Source organism: Channa argus, chromosome 11 (genome assembly GCF_033026475.1).
Source record: "Channa argus isolate prfri chromosome 11, Channa argus male v1.0, whole genome shotgun sequence".
Lineage (NCBI taxonomy): Eukaryota > Metazoa > Chordata > Actinopteri > Anabantiformes > Channidae > Channa > Channa argus.
The window spans coordinates 3,126,356-3,145,012 of record NC_090207.1 but is presented as its reverse complement, the minus strand read 5'-3'; the positions used below and the strand labels follow the sequence as shown (position 1 = coordinate 3,145,012).

General features: G+C 39.7%; 2 protein-coding genes and 3 pseudogenes across 4 annotated transcripts in view; 4 read left to right on the top strand and 1 right to left on the bottom strand.

Annotated features, from left to right (window-relative positions):
• Window positions 1-18,657, bottom strand: part of sh2d3cb (SH2 domain containing 3Cb) — a 54,762-nt gene that overhangs the window by 22,236 nt on the left and 13,869 nt on the right. For all 3 annotated transcript variants that reach the window (XM_067520953.1, XM_067520954.1, XM_067520955.1), the window contains one exon: window positions 18,139-18,245. In XM_067520953.1, the coding sequence (XP_067377054.1) occupies window positions 18,139-18,245 (107 nt within the window). The remainder of the gene's footprint in view (window positions 1-18,138; window positions 18,246-18,657) is intronic.
• On the top strand, window positions 104-2,572 carry LOC137136011 (UDP-glucuronosyltransferase 2A2 pseudogene; annotated as a pseudogene).
• On the top strand, window positions 4,404-6,923 carry LOC137136008 (UDP-glucuronosyltransferase 2A2 pseudogene; annotated as a pseudogene).
• On the top strand, window positions 8,751-11,684 carry LOC137136013 (UDP-glucuronosyltransferase 2B31-like). The gene is made up of 2 exons (XM_067520961.1): window positions 8,751-9,082; window positions 9,679-11,684. Exon 2 carries the CDS (start codon window positions 9,693-9,695, stop codon window positions 11,271-11,273), a length of 1,581 nt encoding a protein of 526 aa, XP_067377062.1. The 5' UTR covers window positions 8,751-9,082; window positions 9,679-9,692; the 3' UTR covers window positions 11,274-11,684.
• On the top strand, window positions 13,023-15,548 carry LOC137136012 (UDP-glucuronosyltransferase 2C1 pseudogene; annotated as a pseudogene).

Here is an 18,657-nt window from a genome sequence, read left to right as displayed (position 1 = left end):
TTTAACCACATCATTGTGTAACTGACCTGCTGTTGCTATAAACCTCACTAACTTTGAACTTTATTTCTGTTTTTTCAAAACCTGGCAACACCCACCGAACCGCTGTCAGAGGTGCACAAGTCAGTGAGCTGTCTGCTGGGAGAGAGGCTGGATGCACAACCAACAAGCGTGTTAAAACCTGAAACCTTGCTGACAGACCGTCTTTGTAAGTGTTTGACTTAAAATATTGACATCTATTACATGTGAATATAGAAGTGATGTTTGAGTGCAGTTAATTTCATGTTGAAAGGCCTGATGTTTATGTGCATGAATACAGAATGGAGGCTTGATTGCTCCTCAGTCTCACAGAGCATGTATGGAATTTCTAAAGGTTTCTTACTGTTCCTTACAACACAAACTTGCTGTTTTTATCTGTATAACATGTACAATACATAAGAACAATGTTGTGCAACTTGAGAAGGAGAGTGTCTATTACTACAATAAGCTCCCCCCCGTCCTCCTGCGATTTACAGGAAGGAGTTTCCATATTGTGTAGTTCCATAAACAGGAAATCCGGGAGTAATGCAACATTCAGGCAGTGGGCAAAAAAAAATAAATTTGCAATCACAATCCTGCTCAGATTGCACTCGACTGAAAACAATTAAGTGACAGTTTATGCTCTCAAAGGGTTTCAGAGCTGGGATATGTTGCTGTTGCGTTTGCCTGTTTGTATGTTCAGTCAATCCATGCTGTTGTACTCTAGAACTGTATAGAGACATACAGAAGGACAGATCTAACATCCTTATTTCTTGTCAGAACCTCTTTCAGACATGTACCTAGTGACCTTGGAGATGTTGGCAGTGCTGCTCTGCTCTTCACACTTGGTGAATGGAGGGAAAGTCTTGGTGTTCCCTCTAGATGGAAGCCACTGGGTCAACATGAAAGTCATTGTTGAAGAGCTTCACTCCAGAGGCCATGAAGTCACAGTGCTGCGGCCCTCAGACAGCTGGTTCATCAAACCAGACTCACCTCACTACAAATCCATCACTATAAATTCTTCTGCTGGCTTTGATGAGGAAGGATTTGGGTCATTTGTGACCAACATGCTGAACATTCAGAGGAAAGGTGCTTCACTTTGGACTCGTCTCTCTACAGAATATGAACTGACAAAAAACTTCTATAAAATGAATAAGAAACAGCTTGAGATGGTTGAGGAGATGTTTGAGAATACCAAACTGATGCAGAGCCTCCATGACACTAAATATGATTTACTTCTGACAGACCCTGGGATTGGTGGAGGGGCACTTGTGGGTCACCATTTGGGTCTTCCACTTGTGTTCAATGTGAGGTGGACTATTCAGGGTGAGGGTCATCAGGCAATTGCACCTTCCCCACTCTCTTATGTCCCAATTCCAGGGTCACAACTTACCGACAAGATGACCTTCACCCAGCGAGTCAAAAACGTCCTTTTCTATTTCTTCACTTGTGTCAAGATTTGGTATATCACAGACTCAAACTATAAACCTTTTGTCCATCGTTACTTCGGCAGTGACGTGCATTACATGGAGCTCTTACAAGCAGCAGACATCTGGCTGATGAGGAACGACTTTACCTTTGAGTTCCCACGACCCACAATGCCAAACGTCATCTACATGTCAGGATTTCAGTGCAAACCCTCCAAACCTCTGTCTAAAGAACTAGAGGACGTTGTCCAGAGCTCTGGTGAACACGGTGTTATCATTATGACGCTGGGAACCCTGGTGGGAGAACTCCCTGAGGACGTCGCTGAGGACATTGCTGCTGCCTTCGCCCAGCTTCCTCAGAAGGTGATCTGGAGGCACACAGGCAAAAGACCATCCACCCTCGGCAACAACACCTTACTCTTAGAATGGTTGCCACAAAACGATCTCCTGGGTCACCCCAAGACCAGAGTGTTTGTGGCCCACGGAGGCACCAATGGAATTCAGGAGGCCGTCTACCACGGTGTCCCCCTGGTCGGCCTACCTCTTATGTTTGACCAGCATGACAACTTCTTTAGGATGGAAGTGCGAGGTGTGGCCAAAGTCCTGGACATTGGAACTGTGAACAAAGACAACTTCCTGGAGGCACTGAACGAGGTCCTCTATGAGCCGAGCTACAGGGAGAAGATGAAGACGCTTTCCAACCTGCACAGAGATCAGCCCATGAAACCAATGGACCGCGCCATGTTCTGGATCGAGTTTGTCATGAGGAACAAAGGAGCACCGCACCTAAGGACAGAGTCTTATAAGATGTCCACCATCCAGTACCACTCGATTGATGTGATGGCCTTTCTGCTGGCAGTTATTTTGCTGATACTTATCGTTTTTATTGCTGCAGTTAAGTTTTTTCGGCGAAAGTTGTTTTGTAGAAGTAAAGTGAAGAAGGAATGAGGAATGTGCTGCAACATTTTTATAATATTGTCATGTCTGGATTAATGTTTTTTGTTACGAAACAGTAGAACTTGTAAACTGTTCTGTAACTTAATCGTGAACACTCTTGTGAAAAGTAACACATTGGGATTTTCATGACAAAATGTCATCTCAGCTTCAATTAAATATATTTGTTTCATGAACTATTTGTTTATAAAAATACACCATGTGCTCAATGCTCTGTAAAGGTAGATGTGCTCTATGAATTATATATTATTACATATAACTTGTGGAGAGAGCTTCTTAAAATAAAACATGCACCCAAACATAAAAAAATGTCTCACATATGATGTGAATAGAAGAAATATCAGATCATCAAAATACTATATACAAGTTGCAGGCTTCAGTGAGCCAGTAAAACTATGCAGTAGACAACAGAAACCTCTGGGAGAGGTTGGATGTCTAAAGAAGTTACTACTAATAACCATGCAAGGACATTTCCTGATATAATGCACAAAACAAAAAACCACTAAACGACAATCACTTTTCTTTTTACAGCAAAACACACCTGGAAAAATAATAGGAAAACATCCAATTTACTATGAAAGGCTGTTGCATCCACATCATGTGCTGAAAGAATGCAGGTGAGTTTGAATAATTATTCATGGCCATGTAGTATAAATGACAAAGTGACAGATGTGTGTTTGTCTGTTCACATGCCAAACCGTGTCGTGCACTGACAACACCGAACAAGCTTTTCTCTCACTGAAACAACTTAATGTTTAATGAATTATATTTTTAAAAAAAGTTACTATTGCAATTTTCACCTACTCCCACAATTTTGTCTGGATAAATCCTAAAAACATCACGACTTGCATAACAACAAATCTCAGTAACGATTTCTTGATAACGTAATTACACAAGGTAGGAATTGCTGCCTCTCAACCTGATCCTCATTCTAGCTAATCTCAAATATTTGTCTTTATATGTGATTAATTATCCTCATCAAAAAAGTCAAAAGGGTTATTTGCTTTGTTACATTGTTCATTTAAGACTAGGCTTAAAACTTTCCGTTTTGATAAAGCTTATAGTTAAAACTGCTCACTCAACCCTAACTAGCTTTTCTCTATACATTTATTTGTCATCACTGTATGCCATTAATTTTGTGTCCTACAACCTGTACAATGCTTTGCTGTTACTTTCTTTTTTTTGTTTTTGTTTTGTTGTTGCTTTTCGTTGCTTTTTCTTTTCTTTCTCCACTTTCCACTCACCCCAACCAGTCAAGGCAGATGGCCGCCCACCCTGAGCCTGGTTCTGCCGGAGGTTTCTCCCATTAAAGGGAGTTTTTCCTCTCCACTGTTGCCTATGGCTTGCTCAAGGGGGATTTGTTGGGTTGCTTCTACATACTTGTGTAGTCTGGACTTTATTCTGTAAAGTGCCTTGAGATTACTTTGTTGTAAATTGGCGCTATATAAATAAAGTTGAATTGAATTGAATTGATTAGCTATAGACTCAGTGATACTGTCATCTATTTTTCTCAAATCAAATATTATTGTACATTTCTTTATTCCATTATGTCACAACACCTTGATTTTAATATTTCCTTACTTTTTCGGAATCACAATGATTTAGTACAATATCAAAATAAAGCCCCATTGGTTTCAGTAATAAATTGAAATAGGAAATGCATCTGCACACTCTAGTCGGTGGAATATTATTTTTTATTTAATTTTATTACTGCAGCTTGTAAGAATAAATATCTACAATGTTTCTTTAAAGGACAAGAGCAAAATATGTAATGGAAAAGATGAATCAAAGCAATATTAATCTCTGGCACCTTTTGCCTTTTTCTTTTACCTGCAGCTACCTATCAGTTTTCATCTCTGTGCATCTAAAGTTCAAGCTCTGTGTTTACAATTTGAGCCTTTATATATTTCACCACATCATTGTGTAACTGACCTGCTGCTGCTATAGACCTCACTAACTTAAAACTTTATTTCTGTTTTTTTCAAAACCTGGCAACACCCACCGAACTGCTGTCAGAGGTGCACTAGTCAGTGAGCTGTCTGCTGGGAGAGAGGCTGGATGCACGAGCAACAAGCGTGTTAAAACCTGAAACCTTGCTGACAGACCGTCTTTGTAAGTGTTTGACTTAAACTATTGACATCTATTACATGTGAATGTAGAAGTGATGTTTGAGTGCAGTTATTTTCATGTTGAAAGGCCTGATGTTTATGTGCATAAATACAGAATAGCGGCTTGATTGCTCCTCAAAGTCTCACAGAGCATGTATGGAATTTCTAAAGGTTTCTTACTGTTTCTTACAAAGCAAAACTTGCTGTTTTTATCTGTATAACATGTACAGAACATAAAAACAATGTTGTGCAACTTTAGAAGGAGAGTGTCTATCACTAAAATAAGCTTCCCCCCGTCCTCCTGCGATTTAGAGGAAGGAGTTCCCACATTGTGTAGTTTCATAATCTGGAAAATCTGAAGTTATGCAACGTTCGGGAAGTTGGCAAAAAATAAATACATTTTGCAATCACAATCCTGCTCGGATTACACTCGACTGAAAACAATTAAGTGACAGTTTATGCTCTCAAAGGGTTTCAGAGCTGGGATATATGTTGCTGTTGCGTTTGCCTGTTTGTATGTTCAGTCAATCCATGCTGTTGTACTCTAGAACTGTATAGAGACATACAGAAGGACAGATCTAACATCCTTATTTCTTGTCAGAACCTCTTTCAGACATGTACCTAGTGACCTTGGAGATGTTGGCAGTGCTGCTCTGCTCTTCACACTTGGTGAATGGAGGGAAAGTCTTGGTGTTCCCTCTAGATGGAAGCCACTGGGTCAACATGAAAGTCATTGTTGAAGAGCTTCACTCCAGAGGCCATGAAGTCACAGTGCTGCGGCCCTCAGACAGCTGGTACATCAAACCAGACTCACCTCACTACAAGTCCATCACTATAAATTCTTCTGGTGGCTTTGATGAGGAAGTAGTTGGGTCATTTGTGACCAAAATGCTGAACATTCGGAGGAAAGGTGCTTCACTTTGGACTCATCTCTCTATAGAATATGAACTGGCAACAAACTTCTATAAACTGCATGAGAAACAGCTTGCGATGGTTGAGGAGATGTTTGAGAATACCAAACTGATGCAGAGCCTCCATGACACTAAATATGATTTAGTTCTGACAGACCCTAGTCATGGTGGAGGGGCGCTTGTGGGTCACCGTTTGGGTCTTCCACTTGTCTTCAATGTCAGGTGGACTATTCAGGGTGAGGGTCATCAGGCAATTGCACCTTCCCCACTCTCTTATGTCCCAATACCATGGTCACAACTTACCGACAAGATGACCTTCACCCAGCGAGTCAAAAACGTCCTTTTTTATGTCCTCACTTGTGTCCACATTTGGTATGTCACAGACTCAAACTATAAACCTTTCGTCCATCGTTACTTCGGCAGTGATGTGCATTACATGGAGCTCTTTCAAGCAGCAGACATCTGGCTGATGAGGAACGACTTTACCTTTGAGTTCCCACGACCCACAATGCCAAACGTCATCTACATGTCAGGATTTCAGTGCAAACCCTCTAAACCTCTGTCTAAAGAACTAGAGGACTTTGTCCAGAGCTCTGGTGAACACGGTGTTATCATTATGACGCTGGGAACCCTGGTGGGAGAACTCCCTGAGGACGTCGCTGAGGACATTGCTGCTGCCTTCGCCCAGCTTCCTCAGAAGGTGATCTGGAGGCACACAGGCAAAAGACCATCCACCCTCGGCAACAACACCTTACTCTTAGAATGGTTGCCACAAAACGATCTCCTGGGTCACCCCAAGACCAGAGTGTTTGTGGCCCACGGAGGCACCAATGGAATTCAGGAGGCCGTCTACCACGGTGTCCCCCTGGTCGGCCTACCTCTTATGTTTGACCAGCATGACAACTTCTTTAGGATGGAAGTGCGAGGTGTGGCCAAAGTCCTGGACATTGGAACTGTGAACAAAGACAACTTCCTGGAGGCACTGAAGGAGGTCCTCTATGAGCCGAGCTACAGGGAGAAGATGAAGACGCTTTCCAACCTGCACAGAGATCAGCCCATGAAACCCCTGGACCGTGCCATATTCTGGATCGAATTTGTCATGAGGCACAAAGGAGCACCGCACCTAAGGACAGAGTCTTATAAGATGTCCACCATCCAGTACCACTCGATTGATGTGATGGCCTTTCTGCTGGCAGTTATTTTGCTGATACTTATCGTTTTTATTTCTGCAGTAAAGTTTTTGTGGCAGAAGGTGTTTTTTAAAAGCAAAGTCAAGAAGGAATGATGAATAAGCTGTAACATGGTTTCAGTATTGTTATATGGTCAGGAATTACATTTTTTGTTATGAAACAGTAGATCTTCTATTCTGTTCTTAGTCTAAAAACTAAAGCCTAAAAACATCACGACTTATATAACAACAAATCTCAGTAACGATTTCTTGATAACGTAATTACACAAGGTAGGAATTGCTGCCTCTCAACCTGATCCTCATTCTAGCTAATCTCAAATATTTGTCTTTATATGTGATTAATTATCCTCATTAAAAAAGTCAAAAGGGTTATTTGCTTTGTTACATTGTTCATTTAATGTTCATTAAGGTGGTTTTTAAAAGCAAAGTCAAGAAGGAATGAGGAATAAGCTGTAACATGGTTTCAGTATCGTTATATGGTCAGGAATTACATTTTTTGTTATGAAACAGTAGATCTTCTATTCTGTTCTTAACTAATTTTTTGAATAATAGTGGATTATAGTTTCTCATGGCATAATGTAACATCTCAGCTTTATTGAAACATATTTGTTTCTATAATGTACATGAACTGTGTGTTTAAAAAACATTACACATTGTGATGACCTTCAACTCGCACCACACTAAAATCACTTGTCACTACTGACTATTAATCATAATTATTAATGCTGTGTAAATGTAGATGTGGTGTAAAAATTATACATTTTGTATGTACTTTAAAGAAAAGGATTTCAAGGATAAGGAGAGTTTCTTAAAATAAAACTTGGACCCAAACATAAAAAAATGGCTCACATTTGATGAGAATAGAAGAAATATCAGATCATCAAAATACTGTATACAAGTTGCAGGCATCGGTGAGCCAGTAAAACTATGCAGAAGACAACAGAAACCTCTGGGAGAGGTTGGATGTCTGAAGAAGTTACTACTAATGACCATGACATGACAAAGTGACAGATGTGTGTTTGTCTGTTCACATGCCAAACCGTGTCGTGCACTGACAACACCGAACAAGCTTTTCTCTCACTGAAACAACTTAATGTTTAATGAATTATATTTTTAAAAAAAGTTACTATTGCAATTTTCACCTACTCCCACAATTTTGTCTGGATAAATCCTAAAAACATCACGACTTGCATAACAACAAATCTCAGTAACGATTTCTTGATAACGTAATTACACAAGGTAGGAATTGCTGCCTCTCAACCTGATCCTCATTCTAGCTAATCTCAAATATTTGTCTTTATATGTGATTAATTATCCTCATTAAAAAAGTCAAAAGGGTTATTTGCTTTGTTACATTGTTCATTTAAGACTAGGCTTAAAACTTTCCTTTTTGATAAAGCTTATAGTTAAAACTGCTCACTCAACCCTAACTAGCTTTTCTCTATACATTTATTTGTCATCACTGTATGCCATTAATTTTGTGTCCTACAACCTGTACAATGCTTTGCTATTGCTTTCTTTTTTTTTTTTTTTTTTTGCTGTTGCTTTTCTTGTTGTTTTGTTGTTGCTTTTCGTTGCTCTTTTCTTTTCTTTCTCCACTTTCCACTCACCCCAACCAGTCAAGGCAGATGGCCGCCCACCCTGAGCCTGGTTCTGCTGGAGGTTTCTCCCATTAAAGGGAGTTTTTCCTCTCCACTGTTGCCTATGGCTTGCTCAAGGGGGATTTGTTGGGTTGCTTCTACATACTTGTGTAGTCTGGACTTTATTCTGTAAAGTGCCTTGAGATTACTTTGTTGTAAATTGGCGCTATATAAATAAAGTTGAATTGAATTTAATTGATTAGCTATAGACTCAGTGATACTGTCATCTATTTTTTTCAAATGAAATATTATTGTACATTTCTTTATTCCATTATGTCACAACACCTTGATTTTAATATTTCCTTACTTTTTCTGAATCACAATGATTTAGTACAATATCAAAATAAAGCCCTATTGGTTTCAGTAATAAATTGAAATAGGAAATGCATCTGCACACTCTAGTCGGTGGAATATTAATTTTTATTTAATTTTATTACTGCAGCTTGTAAGAATAAATATCTACAATGTTTCTTTAAAGGACAAGAGCAAAATATTTAATGGAAAAGATAAATCAAAGCAATATTAATTTCTGCCACCTTTTGCCTTTTTCTTTTACCTGCAGCTACCTATCAGTTTTCATCTCTGTGCATCTAAAGTTCAAGCTCTGTGTTTACAATTTGAGCCTTTATATATTTGACCACATCATTGTGTAACTGACCTGTTGCTGCTATAGACCTCACTAACTTAAAACTTTATTTCTGTTTTTTTCAAAACCTGGCAACACCCACCGAACTGCTGTCAGAGGTGCACTAGTCAGTGAGCTGTCTGCTGGGAGAGAGGCTGGATGCACAACCAACAAGCGTGTTAAAACCTGAAACCTTGCTGACAGACCGTCTTTGTAAGTGTTTGACTTAAAATATTGACATTTATTACATGTGAATGTACAAGTGATGTTTGAGTGCAGTTATTCTCATGTTGAAAGGCCTGATGTTTATGTGCATAAATACAGAATAGCGGCTTGATTGCTCCTCAAAGTCTCACAGAGCATGTATGGAATTTCTAAAGGTTTCTTACTGTTTCTTACAACACAAACTTGCTGTTTTTATCTGTATAACATGTACAGAACATAAGAACAATGTTGTGCAACTTGAGAAGGAGAGTGTCCATCACTACAATAAGCTCCCCCCCGTCCTCCTGCGATTTACAGGAAGGAGTTCCCACATTGTGTAGTTTCATAATCAGGAAAATCTGGAGTTATGCAACATTCGGGCAGTTGGCAAAAAAAAAAAAATTTTTGCAATCACAATCCTGCTTGGATTACACTCGACTGAAAACAATTAAGTGACAGTTTATGCTCTCAAAGGGTTTCAGAGCTGGGATATATGTTGCTGTTGCGTTTGCCTGTTTGTATGTTCAGTCAATCCATGCTGTTGTACTCTAGAACTGTATAGAGACATACAGAAGGACAGATCTAACATCCTTATTTCTTGTCAGAACCTCTTTCAGACATGTACTTAGTGACCTTGGAGATGTTGGCAGTGCTGCTCTGCTCTTCACACTTGGTGAATGGAGGGAAAGTCTTGGTGTTCCCTCTAGATGGAAGCCACTGGGTCAACATGAAAGTCATTGTTGAAGAGCTTCACTCCAGAGGCCATGAAGTCACAGTGCTGCGGCCCTCAGACAGCTGGTGCATCAAACCAGACTCACCTCACTACAAGTCCATCACTATAAAATCTTCTGCTGGCTTTGATGAGGAAGGATTTGGGTCATTTGTGACCAAAATGCTGAACATTCAGAGGAAAGGTGCTTCACTTTGGACTCGTCTCTCTATAGAATATGAGCTGACAATAAACTTCTATAAACTGCATGAGAAACAGCTTGAGATGGTTGAGGAGATGTTTGAGAATACCAAACTGATGCAGAGCCTCCATGACGCTAAATATGATTTAGTTCTGACAGACCCTAGTCATGGTGGAGGGGCGCTTGTGGGTCACCGTTTGGGTCTTCCACTTGTCTTCAATGTCAGGTGGACTATTCAGGGTGAGGGTCATCAGGCAATTGCACCTTCCCCACTCTCTTATGTCCCAATACCATGGTCACAACTTACCGACAAGATGACCTTCACCCAGCGGGTCAAAAACGTCCTTTTCTATTTGTTCACTTGTTTCCAGATTTGGTATATCTCAGACTCAACCTATAAACCTTTCGTCCATCGTTACTTCGGCAGTGATGTGCATTACATGGAGCTCTTTCAAGCAGCAGACATCTGGCTGATGAGGATCGACTTTACCTTGGAGTTCCCACGACCCACAATGCCAAACGTCATCTACATGTCAGGATTTCAGTGCAAACCCTCCAAACCTCTGTCTAAAGAACTAGAGGACTTTGTCCAGAGCTCTGGTGAACATGGTATCATTGTTATGACATTGGGGACCCTGGTGGGAGAACTCCCTGAGGACGTCGCTGAGGACATTGCTGCTGCCTTCGCCCAGCTTCCTCAGAAGGTGATCTGGAGGCACACAGGCAAAAGACCATCCACCCTCGGCAACAACACCTTACTCTTAGAATGGCTGCCACAAAACGATCTCCTGGGTCACCCCAAGACCAGAGTGTTTGTGGCCCACGGAGGCACCAATGGAATTCAGGAGGCCGTCTACCACGGTGTCCCCCTGGTTGGCCTGCCCCTTATGTTTGACCAGCATGACAACTTCTTTAGGATGGAAGTGCGAGGTGTGGCCAAAGTCCTGGACATTGGAACTGTGAACAAAGACAACTTCCTGGAGGCACTGAAGGAGGTCCTCTATGAGCCTAGCTACAGGGAGAAGATGAAGACGCTTTCCAACCTGCACAGAGATCAGCCCATGAAACCACTGGACCGCGCCATGTTCTGGATCGAATTTGTCATGAGGAACAAAGGAGCACCGCACCTAAGGACAGAGTCTTATAAGATGTCCACCATCCAGTACCACTCGATTGATGTGATGGCCTTTCTGCTGGCAGTTATTTCACTAATACTTATCGTTTTTATTTCTGCAGTAAAGTTTTTGTGGCAGAAGGTGTTTTTTAAAAGCAAAGTCAAGAAGGAATGATGAATAAGCTGTAACATGGTTTCAGTATCGTTATATGGTCAGGAATTACATTTTTTGTTATGAAACAGTAGATCTTCTATTCTGTTCTTAGTCTAAAAACTAAAGCCTAAAAACATCACGACTTATATAACAACAAATCTCAGTAACGATTTCTTGATAACGTAATTACACAAGGTAGGAATTGCTGCCTCTCAACCTGATCCTCATTCTAGCTAATCTCAAATATTTGTCTTTATATGTGATTAATTATCCTCATTAAAAAAGTCAAAAGGGTTATTTGCTTTGTTACATTGTTCATTTAATGTTCATTAAGGTGTTTTTTAAAAGCAAAGTCAAGAAGGAATGAGGAATAAGCTGTAACATGGTTTCAGTATCGTTATATGGTCAGGAATTACATTTTTTGTTATGAAACAGTAGATCTTCTATTCTGTTCTTAACTAATTTTTTGAATAATAGTGGATTATAGTTTCTCATGGCATAATGTAACATCTCAGCTTTATTGAAACATATTTGTTTCTATAATGTACATGAACTGTGTGTTTAAAAAAAATTACACATTGTGATGACCTTCAACTCGCACCACACTAAAATCACTTGTCACTACTGACTATTAATCATAATTATTAATGCTGTGTAAATGTAGATGTGGTGTAAAAATTATACATTTTGTATGTACTTTAAAGAAAAGGATTTCAAGGATAAGGAGAGTTTCTTAAAATAAAACTTGGACCCAAACATAAAAAAAATGGCTCACATTTGATGAGAATAGAAGAAATATCAGATCATCATATACTATATACAAGTTGCAGGCATCGGTGAGCCAGTAAAACTATGCAGAAGACAACAGAATCCTCTGGGAGAGGTTGGATGTCTGAAGAAGTTACTACTAATGACCATGACATGACAAAGTGACAGATGTGTGTTTGTCTGTTCACATGCCAAACCGTGTCGTGCACTGACAACACCGAACAAGCTTTTCTCTCACTGAAACAACTTAATGTTTAATGAATTTTTAAAAAAAGTTACTATTGCAATTTTCACCTACTCCCACAATTTTGTCTGGATAAATCCTAAAAACATCACGACTTACATAACAACAAATCTCAGTAACGATTTCTTGATAACGTAACTACACAAGGTAGGAATTGCTGCCTCTCAACCTGATCCTCATTCTAGCTAATCTCAAATATTTGTCTTTATATATGATTAATTATCCTCATTAAAAAAGTCAAAAGGGTTATTTGCTTCGTTACATTGTTCATTTATTAGATACAGACTCAGTGTTACTGTCATCCATTTTTTTCAAATGAAATATTATTGTACATTTCTTTATCCGATTATGTCACAACACCTTGGTTTTAATATTTCCTTGCTTTTTCTGAATCACAATGATTTAGTACAAATAAATATCAAAATAAAGCCCTATTGGGTTCAGTAATAAATTGAAATAGGAAATGCATCTGCACACTCTAGTCGGTGGAATATTAATTTTTATTTAATTTTATTACTGCAGCTTGTAAGAATAAATATCTACAATGTTTCTTTAAAGGACAAGAGCAAAATATGTAACGGAAAAGATGAATCAAAGCAATATTAATTTCTGCCACCTTTTGCCTTTTTCTTTTACCTGCAGCTACCTATCAGTTTTCATCTCAGTGCATCTAAAGTTCAAGCTCTGTGTTTACAATTTGAGCCTTTATATATTTAACCACATCATTGTGTAACTGACCTGCTGTTGCTATAAACCTCACTAACTTTGAACTTTATTTCTGTTTTTTCAAAACCTGGCAACACCCACCGAACCGCTGTCAGAGGTGCACAAGTCAGTGAGCTGTCTGCTGGGAGAGAGGCTGGATGCACAACCAACAAGCGTGTTAAAACCTGAAACCTTGCTGACAGACCGTCTTTGTAAGTGTTTGACTTAAAATATTGACATCTATTACATGTGAATATAGAAGTGATGTTTGAGTGCAGTTAATTTCATGTTGAAAGGCCTGATGTTTATGTGCATGAATACAGAATGGAGGCTTGATTGCTCCTCAGTCTCACAGAGCATGTATGGAATTTCTAAAGGTTTCTTACTGTTCCTTACAACACAAACTTGCTGTTTTTATCTGTATTACATGTACAGAACATAAGAACAATGTTGTGCAACTTGAGAAGGAGAGTGTCCATCACTACAATAAGCTTCCCCCCGTCCTCCTGCGATTTAGAGGAAGGAGTTCCCACATTGTGTAGTTCCATAAACAGGAAATCCGGGAGTAATGCAACATTCGGGCAGTGTGCAAAAAAAAAATAATTTGCAATCACAATCCTGCTCAGATTGCACTCGACTGAAAACAATTAAGTGACAGTTTATGCTCTCAAAGGGTTTCAGAGCTGGGATATGTTGCTGTTGCGTTTGCCTGTTTGTATGTTCAGTCAATCCATGCTGTTGTACTCTAGAACTGTATAGAGACATACAGAAGGACAGATCTAACATCCTTATTTCTTGTCAGAACCTCTTTCAGACATGTACCTAGTGACCTTGGAGATGTTGGCAGTGCTGCTCTGCTCTTCACACTTGGTGAATGGAGGGAAAGTCTTGGTGTTCCCTGTAGATGGAAGCCACTGGGTCAACATGAAAGTCATTGTTGAAGAGCTTCACTCCAGAGGCCATGAAGTCACAGTGCTGCGGCCCTCAGACAGCTGGTTCATCAAACCAGACTCACCTCACTACAAGTCCATCACTATAAATTCTTCTGCTGGCTTTGATGAGGAAGGATTTGGGTCATTTGTGACCAACATGCTGAACATTCAGAGGAAAGGTGCTTCACTTTGGACTCGTCTCTCTACAGAATATGAACTGACAAAAAACTTCTATAAAATGAATAAGAAACAGCTTGAGATGGTTGAGGAGATGTTTGAGAATACCAAACTGATGCAGAGCTTCCATGATGCCAAATATGATTTACTTCTGACAGACCCTAGTCATGGTGGAGGGGTGCTTGTGGGTCACCGTTTGGGTCTTCCACTTGTCTTCAATGTGAGGTGGACTATTCGAGGTGATGGCCATCAGGCAATTGCACCTTCCCCACTCTCTTATGTCCCAATACCAGGGTCACAACTTACCGACAAGATGACCTTCACCCAGCGAGTCAAAAACGTCCTTTTTTATGTCTTCACTTGTTTGTACTTTTGGTATGTCACAGACTCAACCTATAAACCTTTTGTCCATCGTTACTTTGGCAGTGACGTGCATTACATGGAGCTCTTACAAGCAGCAGACATCTGGCTGATGAGGAACGACTTTACCTTGGAGTTCCCACGACCCACAATGCCAAACGTCATCTACATGTCAGGATTTCAGTGCAAACCCTCCAAACCTCTGTCTAAAGAACTAGAGGACTTTGTCCAGAGCTCTGGTGAACATGGTCTCATTGTTATGACATTGGGGACCCTGGTGGGAGAACTCCCTGAAGACATCACTGAGGACATTGCTGCTGCCTTCGCACAGCTTCCTCAGAAGGTGATCTGGAGGCACACAGGCAAAAGACCATCCACCCTTGGCAACAACACCTTACTCTTAGATTGGCTGCCACAAAACGATCTCCTGGGTCACCCCAAGACCAGAGTGTTTGTGGCCCACGGAGGCACCAATGGAATTCAGGAGGCCATCTACCACGGTGTCCCCCTGGTCGGCCTGCCTCTTATGTTTGACCAGCATGACAACTTCTTTAGGATGGAAGTGCGAGGTGTGGCCAAAGTCCTGGACATTGGAACTGTGAACAAAGACAACTTCCTGGAGGCACTGAAGGAGGTCCTCTATGAGCCGAGCTACAGGGAGAAGATGAAGACGCTTTCCAACCTGCACAGAGATCAGCCCATGAAACCAATGGACCGCGCCATGTTCTGGATCGAATTTGTCATGAGGCACAAAGGAGCACCGCACCTAAGGACAGAGTCTTATAAGATGTCCACCATCCAGTACCACTCGATTGACGTGATGGCCTTTCTGCTGGCAGTTATTTTGCTGATACTTATCGTTTTTATTGCTGCAGTTAAGTTTTTTGGGCGAAAGTTGTTTTGTAGAAGTAAAGTGAAGAAGGAATGAGGAATGTGCTGCAACATTTTTATAATATTGTTATCTCTGGATTAATGCTTTTTGTTACAAAACAGTAGAACTTATAAACTGTTCTGTAACTTAGTCATGAACACTCTTGTGAAAAATAGCGCATTAGGATTTTCATGACAAAATGTCACCTCAGCTTCAATTAAATATATTTGTTTCATGAACTATTTGTTTATAAAAATACACCATGTGCTTAATGCTCTGTTAAGGTAGATGTGCTCTATGAATTATATATTATTACATATAACTTATAAAGAGAGCTTCTTAAAATAAAACATGCACCCAAACATAAAAAAAATGTCTCACATATGATGAGAATAGAAGAAATATCATATCATCAAAATACTATATATAAGTTGCAGGCTTCAGTGAGCCAGTAAAACTATGTAGTAGACAACAGAAACCTCTGGGAGAGGTTGGATGTCTAAAGACGTTACTACTAATAACCATGCAAGGACATTTCCTGATATAATGCACAAAACAAAAAACCACTAAACGACAATCACTTTTCTTTTTACAGCAAAACACACCTGGAAAAATAATAGGAAAACATCCAATTTACTATGAAAGGCTGTTGCATCCACATCATGTGCTGAAAGAATCCAGGTGAGTTTGAATAATGAATCATGGCCGTGTAGTATAAAAAACAGATGTGTGCTCGTGTGTGTGCAAACCAAACTGTCATGCACTGAAAACACCCAGTGACATTTACTCTCAAAAAAAAGAGGTTGATATTTCATGAATTATTATTGCAAATTTTCACTTGCTCCCACAATTTTGTCACTACATCCACCTAAAAACGTCACAACTTGCACTGCATTTTTCCGAAAATCTCCCATAACATCAGGCATTTTAAGCTGCAACAATCAAGCAAACTATTCACAAATTCTTGGAGGGACTCCTGAAGTAAACAAAGAGCGGACCATAGAAAGTGTATCCCACAGAACAGCAACATTTTCCACAACTACAAGTGTTACAATATAGGATTTTCACTGTAATTTTAAATAAACTGAAGTACAATGCTACATATCTGCCACAAATACTATACATAAAAATTGTGATGGGAGGTTTGGCTCTTTTGCCTCGACTCCCTTAAAAGAGCCGACTCTTGCGGATCCCAAAAGGCTCCTAATTTAGTATCACTTGGAGCCGAATATTTTAGTCTCATTTAGCAATTGTTAATACAGTGTTTTATTTTTATGGGTTTTTTTTTTGTTTGAGGCATCAATGGAATTCAGGTCTACCACGGCCGTCTGCCTTATGTTTGACCAGCATGCTTTTATTGCTGCAGTAACGTTTTTGTGGCAGAAGGTGTTTTCTAAAAGCAAAGTCAAGAAGGAATGATGAATGTGCTGCAACATTGTATTTTATGGATTAGTAAACTCTTGTAAGATGCGTATTATTGTGTATTACTAAAGCTTGGCAATAAATAAATATTATTGATTGAATTTCAAATAAATTATTAGGTTGCTGCTTTCGTTTTTTTGTATTTATCCTTCAAGAACTATCTGGGTGGGACACAGATGGAGCAGAAAACTGTCCAATCACAGCAGATCAGAAACTTTAAAACCGTGTCCATTGGCTGCAGACGCTACTCAGTTCATTTGACTGACAAATGTTTCAGTATGTGCGGCACAAAGTGGTGAAACACGATCAATCTTTTGAGAAATACAATTTAAAGCAAAATAACAAATCCGTTTTTTTATCTTGTAAGTTGTATCCACTTTTTCAGTTTTCTTTAAATGTATTTATAAAGCTTAGTTTTTAACCATAATTTCTTACACATTTAAGTCTCGAATCCTGGACATTTGGGGACAAGGACATAGTGTGTACATGCTTCCATGTGTACGCAGGATATTCAACAAATAAAATATGACATATTACATTCCCACCTGTTCCTTGAAGCAGGTGGTAGCATTTAAAACAGTCACAAAACATCTTATTGGTATCATCTGATCTCATGTATAGACCTGATTTAAATGGAAAAAGTGTTGGCTTATTTGAATCTGATGGCACCTCTAGGACCAGGTTTACAGTAGTTGTAGTAGTAGTAGTAGTAGTAGTAGTAAATTTAAAGCTTTTGACGTGTTATAACGTCAAAATGTGTGATGATATTTTCTATGATTTCTGGTGTTTTGCCTTTACGTGAGAGCCGAGCAGAGACAGGAAACATGAAAGAGAGACCAGGACTTGTACTGTAACAAAGGGCCCCAACTTAAACTGCAATGTTGTTTTGATGTGGATATGTACTTTAACTGTACTATTTGAGCAAAACCCAGAAGCAAAAGACGTTAAAAACATGTTGCCACACACTGTTGTTCCCATTTAATCACAATCATCATACTATAGATTCGTAGGTTGTTACTGTTGTATGTTAGAGCTTTTCTAAAGAACCATGTGCAATAGCTGTTGAACACAGCATGTGAGAATCATTTTTGTCACTTCACAGTCTACTGGTTAGTTGTTTTTTGCAGCTTTTTAAAACCTCACCGCACGTCATGTGGCTGCTTCTACCTATAAATCTTTAACATTATGATCTCATGGATGTAAAGCATATTTTTATAGAGGGTTGATGATGAACATCAAATCTTTTGACATTTCTGCTATCAACCATTTTTCTGTAATGAGCTAAAATCATCTCACAACACCAGCCATGTCATCAGAGTGGTCAAGCTCTATTTAACAGCTAGAAATACTCCACTATGTGCACACACTCAGACTACTGAGGAAAAGGAAAAGCAGTGCTACACTCACTGTTGCTGTGGTACGAAGTAGAGATGTAGGATTCTGCAGCAGTTGTTGCAGCCTGGTCGCTCTGTTGCCTGTAAACATCGGTCTCCCTCTGGTGGAGTGAGGAAGTACTGCATGGACACACACACACGCACGCACACACACACACACACACACACACACACACACACACACAGAAAAATGGCAGGTCATTAACAGAGTGTATCATTTATACCTAGCAGACAGTATGTGGCGACCCTGAACTCACGGGTTAAGCCGAAAGGACAAAAAATAAATAAATAAAAACTGTGTGAGGGTGATAAAACCTGTTTAGTGATGCCTAATATTCTATTTTGATAAGCTTCCGCTGAACTTCGTTTGAACTTCATTTGAAGCAGAGGATCACTGATGCAATCTTCCTGTCATGTCCTGCAAATGGAAACACGAACCGGCGACTTGTGCAATGGCTGAACTAACGCAACAGTGGATTCACCAACTGTTTCTGAGAAGTAAAGGTCACTTTTCGCACAGACCCACACACGA